The sequence below is a fragment of the Drosophila hydei genome, unplaced genomic scaffold, assembly GCF_003285905.1.
Source record: "Drosophila hydei strain 15085-1641.00,03,60 unplaced genomic scaffold, DhydRS2 tig00008134-arrow-pilon, whole genome shotgun sequence".
NCBI classification, from domain to species: Eukaryota; Metazoa; Arthropoda; class Insecta; order Diptera; family Drosophilidae; genus Drosophila; species Drosophila hydei.
In genome coordinates, this window is record NW_022045843.1 from 915,522 (window position 1) to 932,770 (window position 17,249).

General features: G+C 37.4%; 4 protein-coding genes across 4 annotated transcripts; 3 read left to right on the forward strand and 1 right to left on the reverse strand.

Annotated features, from left to right (window-relative positions):
• Window positions 1–1,292: 1,292 nt before the first annotated feature.
• On the reverse strand, window positions 1,293–7,155 carry LOC111597896. The gene is made up of 3 exons (XM_030225514.1): window positions 7,087–7,155; window positions 1,424–1,838; window positions 1,293–1,363 (listed from the first exon to the last, which is right to left on the reverse strand). Exons 1-3 carry the CDS (start codon window positions 7,153–7,155, stop codon window positions 1,293–1,295), a joined length of 555 nt encoding a protein of 184 aa, XP_030081374.1.
• Window positions 7,156–8,439: 1,284 nt separating this feature from the next.
• Window positions 8,440–12,256, forward strand: LOC111593548 (endocuticle structural glycoprotein ABD-4). The gene is made up of 3 exons (XM_023306401.2): window positions 8,440–8,571; window positions 10,473–10,603; window positions 11,574–12,256. Exons 1-3 carry the CDS (start codon window positions 8,563–8,565, stop codon window positions 11,842–11,844), a joined length of 411 nt encoding a protein of 136 aa, XP_023162169.2. The 5' UTR covers window positions 8,440–8,562; the 3' UTR covers window positions 11,845–12,256.
• A 1,050-nt stretch (window positions 12,257–13,306) lies between these two features.
• On the forward strand, window positions 13,307–13,773 carry LOC111593571 (endocuticle structural glycoprotein SgAbd-3). The gene is made up of 2 exons (XM_023306433.2): window positions 13,307–13,419; window positions 13,477–13,773. Exons 1-2 carry the CDS (start codon window positions 13,307–13,309, stop codon window positions 13,742–13,744), a joined length of 381 nt encoding a protein of 126 aa, XP_023162201.1. The 3' UTR covers window positions 13,745–13,773.
• A 1,866-nt stretch (window positions 13,774–15,639) lies between these two features.
• On the forward strand, window positions 15,640–16,473 carry LOC111593570 (endocuticle structural glycoprotein SgAbd-4). Its single transcript, XM_023306432.2, has 2 exons — window positions 15,640–15,962; window positions 16,023–16,473. Exons 1-2 carry the CDS (start codon window positions 15,799–15,801, stop codon window positions 16,258–16,260), a joined length of 402 nt encoding a protein of 133 aa, XP_023162200.1. The 5' UTR covers window positions 15,640–15,798; the 3' UTR covers window positions 16,261–16,473.
• The last annotated feature ends 776 nt before the right edge of the window (window positions 16,474–17,249 follow it).

A 17,249-nucleotide genomic window follows, 5' to 3' on the forward strand; every position in this document is an offset into this window, starting at 1 on the left:
ATTTATCGATAAATTGTGTTATGAATTTAAAAACAATGATTTGTATATATTTGTAATAAACACAAAAAAATCATTATTTGTTACCCAAATGCAAGAGTTTAATATTTAATGAATAGTTTTTAACTTATAAAATAATGAATGAATGAATAATGAATGAAAAAATATTCATTATATATGACCTATATTTCGCATACGAAGGTCAAAAATTCAATTGATAATAAAACCCATCGGCACTTGAGGAATAAATGCGGGCTGACTAATGAGTTTATTGAACCCAAAACTAATTTTAATACTTTTTTTGGTAAGCGTCTGAAGTTGAGAACAAAATGATAATTACTATTAAATTATTATACCGTTAGGCGAACACACTTTTACCCAAAATTTGTATGTGCGAAAACAAAATGCGCACATTGAAAATAAATTGTTTAATTAAATATATATTTCAATAAGTGTCGTTGGCCAGACGAATTTTATTTTGCTTTCCATTTACATACATTTCATTAATGTGTTTTGTATAAATAAGTAGTAAGTAAAAATCTGAGTTAATAAACTCTCACTTATCTTTTCATATATTTGAAGCACACTTTTGAGCTTAGCTCTTAAATGCGTTTGTTGAGCTTTGATGTTCGATCGAAGAGCTTTTTGCAAATCAAACAAAAACAAATCTGAGTTTCAAAAAGTCAAACAATAAATACCCCAGTGAATGCATACTGATCACTGGTATAGGAGTTATTTAATGTATATAAAACTAGGCTTTAGCTTGTAGTAACTAAAGTATATAATAGTTTGGTTTGACATTTTATTATTTTAAAATAAAAATAGGAAATAATGAAACAATGCAGCTCATTTAATATTCAACTTGTAATATTTTAATAATACAACTTTTGACATAATCGTCATGCTCTCTGCTAGAGCATATAGCCAAATTAATTCAATTGCCTCAATTCAAAGCTGGCCAATAAAAAGTCGTCTATCAGCCGCCATTTTGTCTGAATTGTGTAGACACAGATAAGATTTATGCATAGTTTTTTATACAATCGGAATAAATTTGAATGTTAGGCAATTTGCTTGAAGTGAGTTTGTATATTGCGTAATATTGTAGATTGTAGATTGCGTAATTTTAAAATATTCTAAAAGTTCTGAAACTATATAGAATAAAACATTTTTGAGCATATGAATATTGTGTTCCGAAATGATTTTCCTACCCAAAATGAATAACATTCTTTAAAAATTTCTTGTTATTAAAGCGTTTTCCTTTTATTAGAACTACTTTATATATAAACTAGAATATTTTAGTGCCTTGTGTAGACAACGCCAGCCGGCGGCTGTTGGTTGGCATAAAGAGCAGCATTTGGACCATCATCTGCAAGCCAAACCATATTAATATTGATATTAATATACCTTGTCATATACAAATACTCACAGGTAATAATTGGGTGAAAGCCGTTGGCATCCGCCACATATTTGACTCCGACGCGCAGACCTTCGGGCGATATGTAGGAGTAGGCGCCCTCCACTTGCTCCTCCTGCAGGCCATTGCCAATGTAGACGGGCGTGGCTCGCTCTTCTCCGTGAATTCCGTTCTCGGTTTCATAGCTGTAGACATAGGAGCCAGCGCCAGTGTTGGGATCATTCGACTCCTCAATGGTGCGTGCCAGAGCGCTGGCAATATACGGATTGTATTTCTTATAGAAGTGGTCGTAGTAGCGTCGCTGATTATATAAATTGCGGTTCTTGTAGTACAACTCCCTATACTGGGGATTGTTCAGGTAAGGATTGTACTGACGTTGTGCATTGCAAGCGACCAAGGCGAGGGCTAGCACCAAAAGGCAACAGGTCTGTAAGAAAAATATATTTAATGAGATCACTTTGAAATCTTTTATTCTTGGTTCGAGTTGATTTAAGTTTCATTTACGAATTTCAAAGACATGTTAGATACACCAAAAGGCCTGCTACTTCAGCGTTGATCTATAAAATCAAACTGTAACGGAGAAGAGCTCGACAGCAACATTTATAACAATGTGTGCCCCCGTTTGGCAATATCATCAAATTTGCGACCATAAAATCATTAAATTCGGTCAACGCTCAGCGAATGAAATCCAATCTCAGCAGAAGCAAATATTTCTGTTTTGTCGGGCTTGCTAATTTCCGCTTAGAATTTTGATTGTTATTTAAATTGGGATGCTAAAACACAAAACGTATACCCTGTAGTTGGCATACAAGTTAATTAGTTAAGACTGCTGAGAGCAGATGCTTTGATAAGCCTCTTAAAGGAAATTAGAATCTTTAATTAAATATTGTATATCTCTTCAATACAGAGTATCTCAAAGTATATAAGTATTTAAAGTACAAAATTTAGAGCAGTTTGGCTGAATTTCGGCAGGAAATCGATTAAACCAGATGTCAGAGCCACGCGCGAAATTAAAATTTTTAGGCAGAAATCCAGGGGGGTAAGTTATTCCGCTGCTTAGTAAAGATAAATATGAATCTGAAATTTAGCATATAAATAAGTAAGCTACTGATTAGGCAGCTATCTTATTAAATTGCAAATTTAATAATTCGAAATTTGAGAAGATGCTTAATTAAAATTGTGAATTTGAATTGAGAATTTTTTGGATTGAAGTGTGAATACATAAATATGCCAGGATAACTAGTATCCAGTTAAAAAATATATAAAAATTGAATGAAATATTTTTATATGTTTAAATATAATGTAGAGCAGTTAACTTATAGTATATATTGATTTTCCGTTTTCAATGGGTTCCTTTGCCATAAGAGAAAAAGGTGAATAAGCAAATACAAAATACAAAATGTGTTTAAGTATAACAAATTAAATATCTCTACAACATCACACAGCTGTTTTCAATAAATTCATCTCTTTGAAAATAATCCAAACGAAGTGAATGAAGATGTTACCATCCGAACTGAATACCAAATTAACTACTGTAGCTGATATCATAAGAAAGATTAAAGCAAATTACATTGATAAATTACTAATGAATGCCTTTAAATTGCCATGAAAATAACACTCAATGAATGAGTTGGTTAGTGAATGAATGAATAGCTACAAAGTGGAGTGGCATGAAGGGGGCACGGAGCTCGTGTTGGCATCGTTGGCCTTCACATTTTACATGAGGCTGCAACAATAGGTGCCACAGCTATTGCAACAGCACTGAGCTCTGAGATGTTGATATGCTGATGCATCGCGACCCAGAAGCAAACTTATCAAAACTGTGACAAATATAGAATACGCACCCTCTTACACCTCAGAAAGTACTATAAAAGTACTATAAAATGAGCTAAGAAAAGATATCATCTAATATAGGCCGCATGGACCTTTGCTTATCTCAAATGTGAACACCATTTGTCAGGCTTTGGTAATTTTACGGTCTTTATTCGAAACTCGATTTGTGGGCAAGGCGGAATGTGTTAAACAGATTAGCCAATGCTTTGATAAAAACAAACAAAGAGTTTTATTAGCCCATTTACATAAACGAGTCGTTGAAATATATTTTTTAATTAATTGGCTTGAATTTATGTATGATTTTTAGAGGCATTTCTGAATATTCAGTCAATACTTATGCATTCTACCCATTCGATATAGCCGTCCGAATGAAAGAGATTCATTTTATCGTGACACAAGGCATATAGGTATATAAATTATCGAAATTGAATTAACTTATGCAAATTTGAACTAATTCAGACAACTGAATGAACATCGATTTTTACTTAAGAAATTGAACTATATTAAGGATGTTGTCTAAAGTAAAATTATATATACAATTAAGGAAACTTAGAATAAAATTTGGTATCTGATAATGTAAAGAAATATAAAAAAAATGTGTTTAAAGTTAATATTTATCTTTTGTTTATATAATAAAAAATAAGCCAGGACTATAGCGCTATAGTCGGTTCCTTTCTACAGACCATCGGATTATACCTCTATGACTGTTTTACCTCAAACAGCCAGATCAAATTTGCATATTAAAGTACGAACGTATAAAGTCAACTCCCCTCGACTATTATATTTTCACTCGCATTATAATGGGCAGTCGGAGCACAGACAATTTGATTAAGTATATCTCTGGCTAGCTGGGCCTCTGCTTGGGCAGACAAATAGAGAAGGCTAAGCGAGTTGAAGAATTGCCCGTCTTTGGTCATTTTACAGACAACATATTAAACCCTGTAATATATTTGACATGATGTTGGTCAGCGACCTCACTTTGCCGCACTGCCTTCTATACATTATTGCAGGGAGTAACTCGGTAGGAAAAATTATTGATATATAATAGTTATATACTATTTCAAACTAAATGCTGTATAATAGCTCTTTAAACAGCTGCCTTGACATTTCAATCAATTTGCATTAAAAACACATTATTTAAAGAAAAAAGTGGCATTCGCCTCTGGCGGAGCACCTCAAGAAGCATGAGACGGATTAGCATCAATTTGCCATCAGGGTCATCTTGATATAGAGTTGTTACACTTATATCCGCACGCTGAGCTCTGTGGAAGCTGTCCCTTGACCATGAAATCCCCACCGCATACACGGAGCTACGACTGGTTCTTGAAGCTGATCTAACTTTTTTAATCTACAGTAGCTTAAGATTCTTGATCTGACCTAAGCCACTGACATTTAAACAACTGGTTCGACAGCATCAACATTGATTTGCTTCAGTAGAGAAAAGGCTAAAGTATTATTCTATGAAATTATCATTTATATTGTTATTTTTTATATAAGAAAATTATATTTGTAATCAACTTTTTACTATAAGCAAATGTTCCATAATTCTTCATATCTTATTGAGTATGAATAAGACATGAAAATAAAATGAATATAATTTTTTAATCTTAAAGAATGCATGGGAAATCCATTATTGCAGGCGTCTTAATTATACATAATATAATTACTATAATTTAATCAATGAGTAAGTTTTTATTTTGTTTTAATATGTAAATTTTGTTATTTCGACTTTAAAAATTAAACAAATTTTATTGTGTATATTACGAATTGTTTCGTATGCCATAAAATTTCCATATATGTATGAGTTCTGAGCAATAAATAATTTGATGAGCATCCGGGGGAGGAGGAGCAGTGGGGGTGACACTAGCCGTTGCGCTTGTGGCCTTCACATTTCGCGTGCGGCTTGACAGAATTTCAACCAAGTCAAATTGTGTGCAACAATAGCTGAGATTGCAACACTACAGCACAACACAGCTCAACACAGCCCAGCACAGTAGCTAACTAAAATTCAAATAATATATACCCAACTCACAAGTAATTACAATAAAGTTTCCCATAGACTCAAATATTGAATATTTAATCAATAAGAGGAACTAAACACGTGCCAACCAATTTAAATATTTAAATATTTTGTTATATATTATTAGACCTAAAATCCACATAATTCCAATTACAGCCATACGAGTTAACACCTATATTTAATTGATATAAAGAATCGAATTGTGCATTAAAACACAATAAACGATTCAAATTATTCAACACAATAAAATTGTATTGTCCACAAATCGATATCCGAGCCAACTGATATTGATATATTAGATATTCTGCATAATTATCACTAATTGCCATTAAGTATTCCACCCACACTCTTATAGACACAGCCCACTCAAAGTGCTGAGTTCCACTGACATATAACATTTATGGGTTAATTTGCATAACGAAGACTCACCTTCGCCTTCAGCGTGGCATCTGTAGATGCACAGACGGATTAACATCAATACGAAGAATAAGAGGCGGGCTTTTTTTAATGCCAGCCCAAAGTGCACTGTGTGCATACTTTAGCATAATTAAGAGCCAATCTGTTCTAGAGTGGTTTCACTTGCAAGTTCAATATCTTTCATTGAGACCCAGTTCTGGTTCAAACTGACCAAAGTGTGAAGCTTGGACCAGCTCCTTGACAATGAAATATTCCCACTATTTACTACAGTTCGACTGCTCTGCTTAGCTGCACCGTATGAGCTGACCAGATCAGAGCACACTTTAACGTAACGAAGCTCAGCTCAACTGTGTGCAGTAGCTAGAGATTCTCGGCATGACCAAAACCACTGACATTTAAGCGCGGTAACTGGTTCGACTACTGGCGCGGCATCTGCTATTTGCAATTATTTATTTATGCCTGCATTGACATTAGCATTAGCATGGCTGCAGCCAAGTGGTCAGAGATGGGCGCCAAAAACTATGCCGGCCATGTCCAGCCGTTTAGGTCTAGACGAAGTCGAGCCACGCCAGTTTGGGACTCTTACGCAATGGATTATCAATAGTTGTAATATTTTTTCTGAACCACAGAGTGGTTAGGGGCAGAGGGGTGCTCTAAGAGCTATAACAAATTGCGTTTGACGCCATAAAAAAGACGACACGACCTTCAAGGCCAACCAGACGTAGCCATAAAACGCTGCACAGCGCGTGTCAAAGTCAGTGGATGAAGATGGAGCTGCAGTTGCAGCTGGAGATGAGGCATCTGTTCTATGCTTTATGGCCAGCCGGCCAACTGACATTTTGCGGCAAATGCTGCTTGGATAGCTAATTAGAGAAGTCATGCGTAATAATTCAAGGTTCATATTTGTCGAAAAATTTACATTTTATAGTATTAAACACATTTTTTTTTGTCAGTTCGCAATTTTAAAATCAAAAGACTTAAGCAACGAACTTGCTAGCTGAGAATGTTTTTACGATGCAAGCAGCAGCTAAATGGGAAGATGTTGTTATTGCGTAATTTAAAATAAACCCATTAAAAAAATACTATAATAAATATTAAAATTAATGCAGTTGAATGTCTTCATAATTATAAAGCGCTGCCTAACACTAGTCAGCGGGCAATAACAATAGACCAGACCCCAAAAACTAGAAGGCAGCAACTTTTTCAAAGCTTCCACTAACTGGCAATTGTTTTGCTGATTGCCACAGTCTGAACAGCAATAGCAACAAACACTACTTGGAATACAATATGGCAACAATCTTTGGGACAATCTTGTCACGAAATTCTGTCGCCGTCTGCGCTTGTGTCCCCATCTGCCTGCCCCAGCGCCAAGTCGACCCAAGCTATTCATTAGACGCGCCTACACTTTGGCAGCAGCGGCGGCGGCGGTGTCGGTGGCGGCGTCGGCCTCTTCGCGTTTAGCAATTTTTGGCATTTTGACCCCAGCACAATACACAGACGTGCACCAAGGCAGACAAACGACATGCCCTGAGCTCAAATTTGGGCGCACCGTGGAAAACATTTGCATTAATGTGTAAAAAGATATTTGACTTAAAGCTCAAGGAATATATTTAAAATACCATTTACCAAGCCTGGTAATTGACTTCCCTTTAACTGACTACTATAATAATAATTATATCTGCAGTAAACCGTTCTCATTAAAAGCCAGCTAAAATACTTTAAGACCTTCTTTAGTTGAGCCAAATATTTCTGCAAAACAACAAACCTGTTTTAGGCTAAAGCGATTAATATCCGGAAGACAATTTAACTTTAATTAAGTCAAACCATAACTAACTTGGGCACCAAACGTAGCCAACTTTATTCGAAAGTTGTATTTAATAACATTAACTAGCTCAACTCTAATTGAGAACCCTTCAACAAGCATCATATATGTAAAAAATCAGTGTCTATAATAAATTCCATAGGCGAAGTTTTAATCGCCAAAAACTCTTGTTTGTCCACTGTGCGCAGGCGCTGTCGCCACTGCCTGACTTTGATTGTATTCGCCGATTATTGGCCACGTATGCAATTTTTTCGCCTTCCCAAAAAACATAAAATAACCTAAATTTCATCTCTGCAACCAGCTCTAGGTGAGCTGGCAATGCCGCGAGGGCGATGTCGTCGATTAGTGGGCTATTTTATAGTTTCCGCCACTGTGTGACGCACCTGCCGCTGACAAACGAGCTCGAATATTTGCTGTTATCTCAGATATCTCTGGTGCAGCTATTTGCCTATTATGCCACTGACCAAAGGGCGCACTGCTGATGTAACTGTAACTGCGCTGACGAGTGGATATCAATGCAAAATTATTTATCCGCAGTTGCATAAAAATTGTTTTGCATTTGATTCTCAATTGCACAGAACAGCTGAGACGCGCAGGCCAGAGGCGTGTGCCCAAAGGGGGCGCCAGCGGGCACAGCATTTTTCATTCACCTGTGCTGCGCTTGCGATTTTCCACCGCAAATGTTGCCGTTGCCATTGCAGCTGCTGCGGCTGCTCTTTTCAAACAACGCCAGCTTCGACTGCGCCGCTAACGCTGGCAGCAACAACGACAACTACGACGAATCTTTACTTTAGTTTTTTATATATATTTTTTTCATTTTTTTTCTCTTTTTTTTTGCATCTTGCATGTGCGACGCTTTGCCCGCTGAATTTGCAGCTTCGTCGCAGTCGTCGTCGTCTTTGGGCTTTTCGTATAAATAGACTCAGCTGCCGGCACTTGGGCATCATTAAAAAATCTTTTGTTCAATTAACAACAAGTGTGAAGTGTGGTGTGCCGATCGCTGAAAAGGATAAGCCCAACTTTGGATTACATTACCGAATCACATAATTGCAATAAAACATGAAGAACGTAAGTCTGATTGGGTGCACTAGGCAAAGGAAACTAAAGGAACATTTAAGAACAACATAGTAACGTTAAAGTATCTGTGCAAAAAACTGTGACTTGAGCTTGATCATCATGAATTAAAGTCCTTCAAGTAGCTGAGGATCAAAGCAAAACCTACAAAGAATCCTTTTGTAAGGCTAAAAAATTTACAATATTAGTTTGACTACTTAAAATGTTATTCTTAAGCGTTAAACTTCTGAAACAACAAGTCAATCAAGACACATGTCTTATTTTAGCTAGCAAGAACTTAGCCCAGCCTGAATAATTAAAATAGCTCTAATATGTGCTCATTCAACTGAATCCATTTCTTCTAACGATTATCCACTTGAAAATCAAAAGACTTTGACAACAAACTGTCTAGCTGAGATATTTTTAATAATTCAATGAAAAAATAATATAAATATGAAAATCAATGCAATAAAGCGCAGTATATGTAAGTGAAAATGACATTCACTGTCAGAAAAATCTTTAGCTGAAACCAGCTTATATCAGCACATAAAGAAGCCAACAAATTTGCGATTGTTGAATTTCGAAATATGCCAAAATAAAAGAGACCCTTCAATGCGTAAAATTACCATTTACAACTTAGTCGTAAATCAATCAGCATAAAAATTTAAAGCCCAAAAAAGGTATAAAAATATCTGGAGGCAGAAGGTCGCAGCGCCACAGTTTAAAGTGTTGTTTCCGCGTTGGTTTATTTACCAATTGTTATAGCCATTTGGCTAGCAAATGGGCAAAAAGTCGATGCCAAGCCCGGCCGAAATGGCAACAGCAATTAATGAATGCTGGAGACGAAGCAACCACTTAAAAGGCTCGAGCACGATGCCAAACCAAGCCAAATAACATGCAGTCGGCATGCAATGCAAAGGTCAGACAACGGCAAAGCATCCACACCAACTGTGCAACTGGACAAGCAGAGGTTGAGACTGAAGCTGGCGCTGACGCTGGCGTTCAGGCATGGGCAGGGACTGAAGTTGTAGCTGAGAGACATTTGGTTAACAAAGTGCTGGCGACGAATGTTACGCTCAGTTGGCAGCTGTCTATCTGGCTAAAAGCCCAAACTAAACTGAAACATAAAACACGTAATCCACTCGTCCATTGGCAATTGCTTAAGCGCTCAGAGCCCAGACTGTACTTAACCCAAGACTGAGCCGGAGACGAGCGTCTAAGTCGCTGCCTTTAGGCTTTGTTGCAACACGAGCGCAAAACATATAAACACCCAACTAGCGACAGCATTAAAAATATTTAGAAGAAACAGGCATAGAGCAGCGGCAGAACAGCAGCTTTTTCAGCAGATTTCCAGCATTAACGGCTTTAAGATGAATTCACGCATACATTTATAATAGGTTACCCATATGTTTTCGGTCACGCACGATTCATTCAGTCGCAGCTCTCTAATCTCCACGCCCCACAATTTTCCATGCACTCGTGAGATAATTACTTTAAACACATACGAAAACAAGCTGAAAATGTTATGTGTAAAATATTTAATTGGCGTCTAGTTATTGGACGACCTTAAGAAATCTGTGGCAAATTGACATATGTCTATCCGCCCGACAGTCCGACCAACTATCTGTCTGTCTTTCAATAAACATTATTTATAAGTGAGAACAATGTAAACAAGAGTCATAAATCAAACAACTATGCGAAACGATGCGCCAAGTTTCAACACAAATAACAAAATAACACAAAAATTTACATAAGCAATAAAAAAATAAAACAAAACAGACGAAAAACTGGAGAAAAACAACAGCTCACGATTTCTTCAAATCGAGTCTAGTGTAATTGCGCTCGTTATGTATAAACAATTGCCAATTTACAATTAACGTAAATTGAATTAATTTCCGTTCTTAACCCATTTGCAGTTTGCCCTTTGCCTGTCCGCTGCTGCGCTGCTCTGCCTGGTACACGCTGCACCCAAGCCCCAGGGTGGCGAGCCAATTGCGATTATAAGCCAAGAATCTAATATCGAGCCGGATGGTGCCTACAATTATGCGTAAGTATAAGCCTGTTGAGTAAAAAAATGGAACTAGTTATGAACTGGTTAGGCTTAGCCAAGTTCACAAACGGAACTAACTAGCACTGCAAAAGTGTTGCATACCTTTAGGCTTTATGAAAGTTAACAGAAGCATTGCTTTGACTGTTGTTAAAATGGCTTTCGAGATTATTATAGCCGGGTCAGCAAACTTAAATGGATTATCAAGAGAAATCATTTAAGTATTACAGCTATAACTTATATTATCAACATATGATAGATTAGCATCATTACAAATCGCAATCAATTCCTACTATATAATTTTTTCTATAATTTTTCATTTAATTAATTTTAATTTAAAGATTATTTTTTAAACTAATTTCAATAGCAATTTCAATCTTTCATGTGCTCCACAAAACATCTAATATTTATATTATTAACACCAAAAGTATAGCAACATTTAGATCGTTGTAGACTTTGGTTCTCCAGCCTAATCCAATCATAAATACGTAAAAAATATGTAAATTTTATATGAATTTATTAACATTATAACAGCTATTAACAAGTTGAATGTTAATAACAACATAAATAAATAATTAAATGACTAGTCAGGCGCCTCAGATACAAATGAACAATGTCACAAAAGAAGACACAACAAATCAGAAAAAAGAACGCAGAATTAATACTCTTTCAATACAGAAATAAATTAGTCTTAGCTCTAAACAGATTAGGCTAAAAAAGTTGATCTCTTACCGGTCTGATTAATCAGTTGATCTGTGGCCAAAGACCAGTTTTCATAGGCAAATACTTTGTTGACCTACAAATTTGATTTTCTTGCTTTACTTATTTAGCAATAAAATTATAAAAATTCAAGCAAGAGTATTCATTGAAATTTTTCACAGCTTTCAAGGTGAATTTTGTTTATATTGCAATTGCTAAAAAATTAATAATACAAAGAGAATAAAACTAACGAATTTCTGAAAATTTTCAGCTACGAAACAGCTAATGGAATCAAGGCGGAGGAAACTGGAACCGTGAAGAAGGCCACATCTGCGGATTCTACGGATGTGATCATTGTCAAAGGTTCCGTGTCCTATACTTCACCTGAGGGAGAGGTGATTACGCTCAACTATGCGGCCGATGATGAGAATGGCTTCCAGCCACAGGGCTCGCATTTGCCCACTCCTCCACCAATCCCACCAGCGATCCAGAAGGCGCTCGACTATCTGCTCAGCCTGCCCCCATCGCAGCGTCGTCGTTAAGATGCATCTGGAGTTTATATAGAACAAATATTGACCACGCTAACGTTACTCTGATACTCTACACCCAATGAAGCAATTTGCTGCTAACCCGTATATCATCAATCAATCAATACCTTAATACGAACACCAACATCGAGCAGCTGACTGAAGAACACAACCTGCACACCTGCACACACACACACAAACACAAACACTCACACACATATATGTACTCAAACACCCAAATATGTTATATATTTTTTGTTTTGATTTCTGAACTTTTTCTTAATACCTTATCCGATTTCTTTTATTCTTTTTCGTCTTTAAACTTATACTGTGCTTAAGATCTTTTAGTCGCCGGAACTTTGCCATTTTCGGACTCATGTGATATCATCGATTTACTAATGAAATCAAGAAGAAAATGTAAAAAAAACGTGAACGATCAAGAAATAATGAATGCATTACGCTATAATAATCCAATTATTGTGCACAGCAATTCTTGTGTAAATAGTCTATATAACTATAATCTTTTGCATGTAATACGAGTATAAGCGATATGGATGACGAAGATGTACTTACTTATACAGATACTTATGCATACATTTATATGAATTGTTGGTTTTTTGTACATGTCGAATGATATGAGACAAACTCAAATATCTTTAGCCTTAGCTGCAAATAAAGAATTAAAGATTCTTAAAAAAAAACACATTAACAGGTTTTTCTTTTGATGGGAACCAAATTCATAAGCCGGAAACTGTTTAGCTGTGACATATCACCTAATTAATCTTGTCTTTATGAGACTTTCAATCATAATAAGTAAAGCACTTGCTTCAGAACATATTTTTAAAAATAGCATATGAAAACTATTCGATTTCAAGGCAATGCTGACAAATTTGTTGTATGCAAATTTACTGAATACTTGGTCGGGCTATATATATATATAAATGGATATTAATTCTGTCCAAAAATGTGGTCAAGTTAGTTCCAAAAAGAACCAGAATCCGATGCTGACGCTGATGACAGCTATTATATAGACAGATGTGCACATAATCTTGATCAAAACAGAAAAAAACGAACTGCACATACCCTTTCGTGGGGCCTTAGCTCAATTTCGAATACTAACTAAAACAATTATCACATCTCTTAAAATGGAGCAATAGTCTCGATGCCTTTTAAAAGGTACGCATGCCCATAGATGTCATGCCCATCGTCAGATTTGCTAGCGCCAAGCATCTGCACCAAATTTCACACTCATTCTGAAAAAGGCCAGATAGAAACCAAACAAGTTCAATATTATTTATAGCTGCAACTTTAATTATATGTTAAATAGTTGAGTACGGGTATTTTATGAATCTTGTCCCACTATAAAAGTCTGTTTGTTTAGCAGTGGAAATGTCAGTCGGCCCGAGACATTTGCACAGCGTGGATATTTTAATTCTGGAATAGGCGAAACAACAAATCGATAAAAAGAAACACAAAAATGAAACTAATCCTAATTTGCGCTCTATTTGTGGCTGTGGCGTATGCAGAAGATAAAGTTGATTTCATCTCAAACGAGTCGAATGTGGAATACAATGGCAAATTCTACTACCTGTAAGTCTAGCTTTGGATCTTGGCCTGCGATAAGTTTTAACGTGTTCCATTCAAAAGATATGAACTACTCAACGGTTCGAAAGCTACACAAAAGGGCGAACTGAAACAGATCGGAAAGGATCAGTACGGCGAGGCCGTCCAAGGATATTTCTCATACCCCAGCGATGATGGCAAGGTATACTCCATATCTTACACAGCCGATGAGAACGGCTATCGGCCAGTCGGCGATCATTTGCCCACACCGCCGCCCACGCCCGAGTCAGTGCTGAAAACCCTCAAATATATTGCCGAGCATCCCTATAAGCCCAGCGAGAAAAAGCACTAGCGCACAGACTGCTGCTCAAACATATATATGTGATCTTTAATGTAAAGTCAACAACAACTGTGAACCAAAAGAACTGAACAAGTCAAGTTAAAGTTATTTGTTTTATCAAAATATACACACAACTAGAAAATTGAAACAACAAAAAGTGTAACTAACAATTTCCTTGAAGAAGCCTAAGACCAACTCTCAAGATATACCTGAGTTATTGAGCAGAGAAAAAGAAAGAATTTTTTGTGGTTGTTTTCACGCACGTTGATTACTTTCTCGACAGTGCGAAATGGTATTCAAATACGCAAACGTGTTTTGAATAATTAAATTCTTCCGTTGCGTAACTTCTGCCTTAGGTGCCCCGCCCAAAAATGTTAAGCGAGATTCAGATCTGTAAACTTGGTCGAGCTGTGTATTTGTTAGGCGTGAACTGCCATATGCGAAATATATGTTAAATTTGCCTTGGTTAGCAGTTTTGCTCGATTGCAATTCTGCAGCTGCCAAAAGCCAAAGATTCGACTTGTTAAACTCATCGTAATTAAGTTCTAATTGGCAAATACGCGATACGCTAGGAGTGGGCCGAAGACAAGACCTATTAGTTAAAGCGTGTCTGGGGCAAATGTTTGTCTAAGCAATTTCTTATTTCCATGAAAGACTTCGAATGCTGCTAAGAATTTTGTATTTCAGCTGAATGTTGTGTAACACAAGCAGAAATCGAAAGTGTTAATTCGAAGTGAATTCATTGTATTAGAAAACAGCTGTTAAATTGAATGTTATAAAAAGAGAGAGACAGGGAAATATTGAGAGAGGGAGGAGAGTTACAATACTTTTCTAATGCCTTCCTTCGCTACATACCCTTTCAGAAGTTCTGGTCACAGTTCAAGTTCATTGACCCATTGTTAGTATTCATTGCGTATACGTAATAAGCAACTTTATCATTTCTCTTACAATACTCGTACTCTACATTTTTTATTGCCCCTTTGTTTGCGATCACCGTTAGCCCGTCCGCGTATTTATGAGTGCTCTAATGTTTTCGGCAAATTGTTTCCATAATTGAAACGTGTCTTGCATAATAGATAAGCCTAGCTTTTGGCATTTGTCCAAATGTGAATTTGATTAGATCAATAGTAATGTGAAGGAACGCAGTTAAACACTGATCCATTGATAACAGTCGTCGTTATACTAACTTAATTCCTTTGTGAGCAAGTTGCTTCCCAGCTCCGTTGGCACTTCCCCCACATCCTCAATGTTTCAACGGAACTTACAGCAGTTGAGTAAGAATTATATTCAGCGCAGGCAAATCACGTAGCTGCCAACTCGGCCTGGCAATGCCATCAACATCGTCTTGGAGACAGCGACCGGAGACATGTCACAGCTGAGCTGTCGTAGACCCAGCTTCGGGTATCACCCGCTGACATCGTCGTTTCATCTTCATCTCTTTGGCGGTGCGGCGATGTTTACTCATCGGCCAGACGCGCGAAATGGACAATATAAAAAACCTCAAACGATGGCCACACCAAAAACAAAACAAAACAAAACAAAGTACTTGAGCAGATAGTGATCGACTACAAAATACCCAGAAAGCAAAAAAATTTTATAAAATTTGACTGAATATTAACACATAGTGAAGTTGACCAAATTGCAGTTGATATTCAAATTGTTCAGCTAAACAAAAGTCTTTAGTAGCAAGACTTGATCTGACAAGCAAATTTAGCAGAAATAAGGCTTAAGACTTTTAGACTTCTTAGCAATGTACTCACGCCCTCTCTCTCTCTGTTAGATTATAGGGTATTCGGAATGAGACGAAGAAGCGCCCGCTCATAATTTGTTTTTTATGGTGAAGTACGAGTACGAGTACTTGACGCTCTCTGCTGCTTATCTAGTGCGCCCATCGTAATCGTTAGCTGTGGCAACCGAAGCTGGCGCGGTGCGTGCGAGTGCGAATCAGGTGCTCGCCCTCGTCAACGAGATGGTATATAAAGGCCAAGCGGCAGCTGGGTAGTCAACAGTTGTGCATTAACTCTCTGCAATTGGATAACCCCTTAGACAATTCTAAACGCAACAGAATGTACAAATTCGTGTTTGTCTTGTGCTCAGCTGTGCTGTTGACCTATGTCTTGGCCCGTCCGCAGGATGCGCGCGCTGCTAGCTCGATAACAACAACAACAACACCGGCCAGCATCATCCAGCAGGATACTGTAAACAATGCCGACGGCAGCTTCAACAGCAGGTGAGTTGGAAATATCCTAAACGCGCAAGGACTCGCAACTAAGTCACACTTTCCGTTCAGTTATGAGACATCGAATGGCATCCGAGTGGAGAACATTGGCTACCTGAAGAAGATCATCATACCCAAGACGGAGACCAGCGATGGTCAAGTGATCGATGAGCACGAAGAGCTCGTCCTGGTCCAAACCGGCTCCTACAGCTACAGCGATCCCGAGGGCAACATCATCACGCTGCGCTATGTGGCCGACGAGAATGGCTTCCAGCCAGAAGGCGATCATCTGCCAGTTGCGCCGCAATAGTTGCGAATGTGTAATTAAGTAGTTAGCATTAAGTATGTATGCATATCTTATATAAAGTATAAAGTATTACGTACTGGATATAGCACAGCACTGCCCTATGCCATACGATGGGTCTGCAATAATTCAGTTCTTATGTCACTTTGGCAATGACATTCACACTCACACACTCAGACACTCCCACACAGCTGAATACCCGAATAAAAGACCGCAACGAAGAAGTAATAAATAAATGAATAAATATTGAACAATTAAGTTTGTGTCTCATTGCCACTTATCCAAGTATTCATATGCTCACTGCACAGCACTCACTTATGAGTGTTCGAGTGTTGCTTCTCAGCCTCGTGGTGCTTACAAAATTACCAAACTGCCCTTCACGCCGACTTGCGGTGAGTCTGCTGCTGCTGATGCTGCCGCCTCTGCTGATGATGATCAGCTTCCATATTGTTTACACACACAAGCCAGTTGAAGCCGACGCCAAAAACCGAATCAATATGAAAACCAATTTAATCTAAATGCTCTAATCGCTGCGCAACCGCAGTTACTAGCATTGATATGATCGATCCCCTCAGATTTGTTTGCGCATCAGTTTCGTTTGGCTAATGTCCACAAGTCGCAATCGGTGCAAACAACTCAGCATTACGAGGTGTTTGCAGTTATATCATATTTTGGGACTGACATAACATAAGATTAAGTATATAAAATAGAGATGTTGGCCTATTTATACCTATGTCACACTTCTGTCATAGATAAATGTGGCTTATATAGACGTGTTAGATGTTTCGAATATTTATGCTTTTCTTAAGTTTACTAACCTCTTTCTGCTCAACATTTTGAACTATCAACACAACTGCATAAGCACACCTCGCAAAATATGTACACAAATAAGCATTTAAAAATGAATATCCATTTAATGACTCAATCGTTCCGATAATTAAACGTCCAAATCACTTTATTATCGGAAAAGTCCAATGCCAAACTGTTGATCAGTT

Bases quoted from the DNA above. Each gene is read 5' to 3' on its own strand.
- LOC111597896 (XM_030225514.1), bottom strand. From the start codon at position 7,155: ATGCCAAAAATTGCTAAACGCGAAGAGGCCGACGCCGCCACCGACACC. The intron at 1,839-7,086 runs GTGTAGGCGCGT...TTTTTCTTACAG, and splicing joins CCGCCGCCGCTGCTGCCAAA to ACCTGTTGCCTTTTGGTGCT. The intron at 1,364-1,423 runs GTGAGTATTTGT...TTTGGCTTGCAG, and splicing joins CTTTCACCCAATTATTACCT to ATGATGGTCCAAATGCTGCT.
- LOC111593548 (XM_023306401.2), top strand. The intron at 10,604-11,573 runs GTAAGTATAAGC...GAAAATTTTCAG, and splicing joins GATGGTGCCTACAATTATGC to CTACGAAACAGCTAATGGAA.
- LOC111593571 (XM_023306433.2), top strand. From the start codon at position 13,307: ATGAAACTAATCCTAATTTGCGCTCTATTTGTGGCTGTGGCGTATGCA. The intron at 13,420-13,476 runs GTAAGTCTAGCT...TCCATTCAAAAG, and splicing joins AATGGCAAATTCTACTACCT to ATATGAACTACTCAACGGTT.
- LOC111593570 (XM_023306432.2), top strand. From the start codon at position 15,799: ATGTACAAATTCGTGTTTGTCTTGTGCTCAGCTGTGCTGTTGACCTAT. The intron at 15,963-16,022 runs GTGAGTTGGAAA...CTTTCCGTTCAG, and splicing joins GACGGCAGCTTCAACAGCAG to TTATGAGACATCGAATGGCA.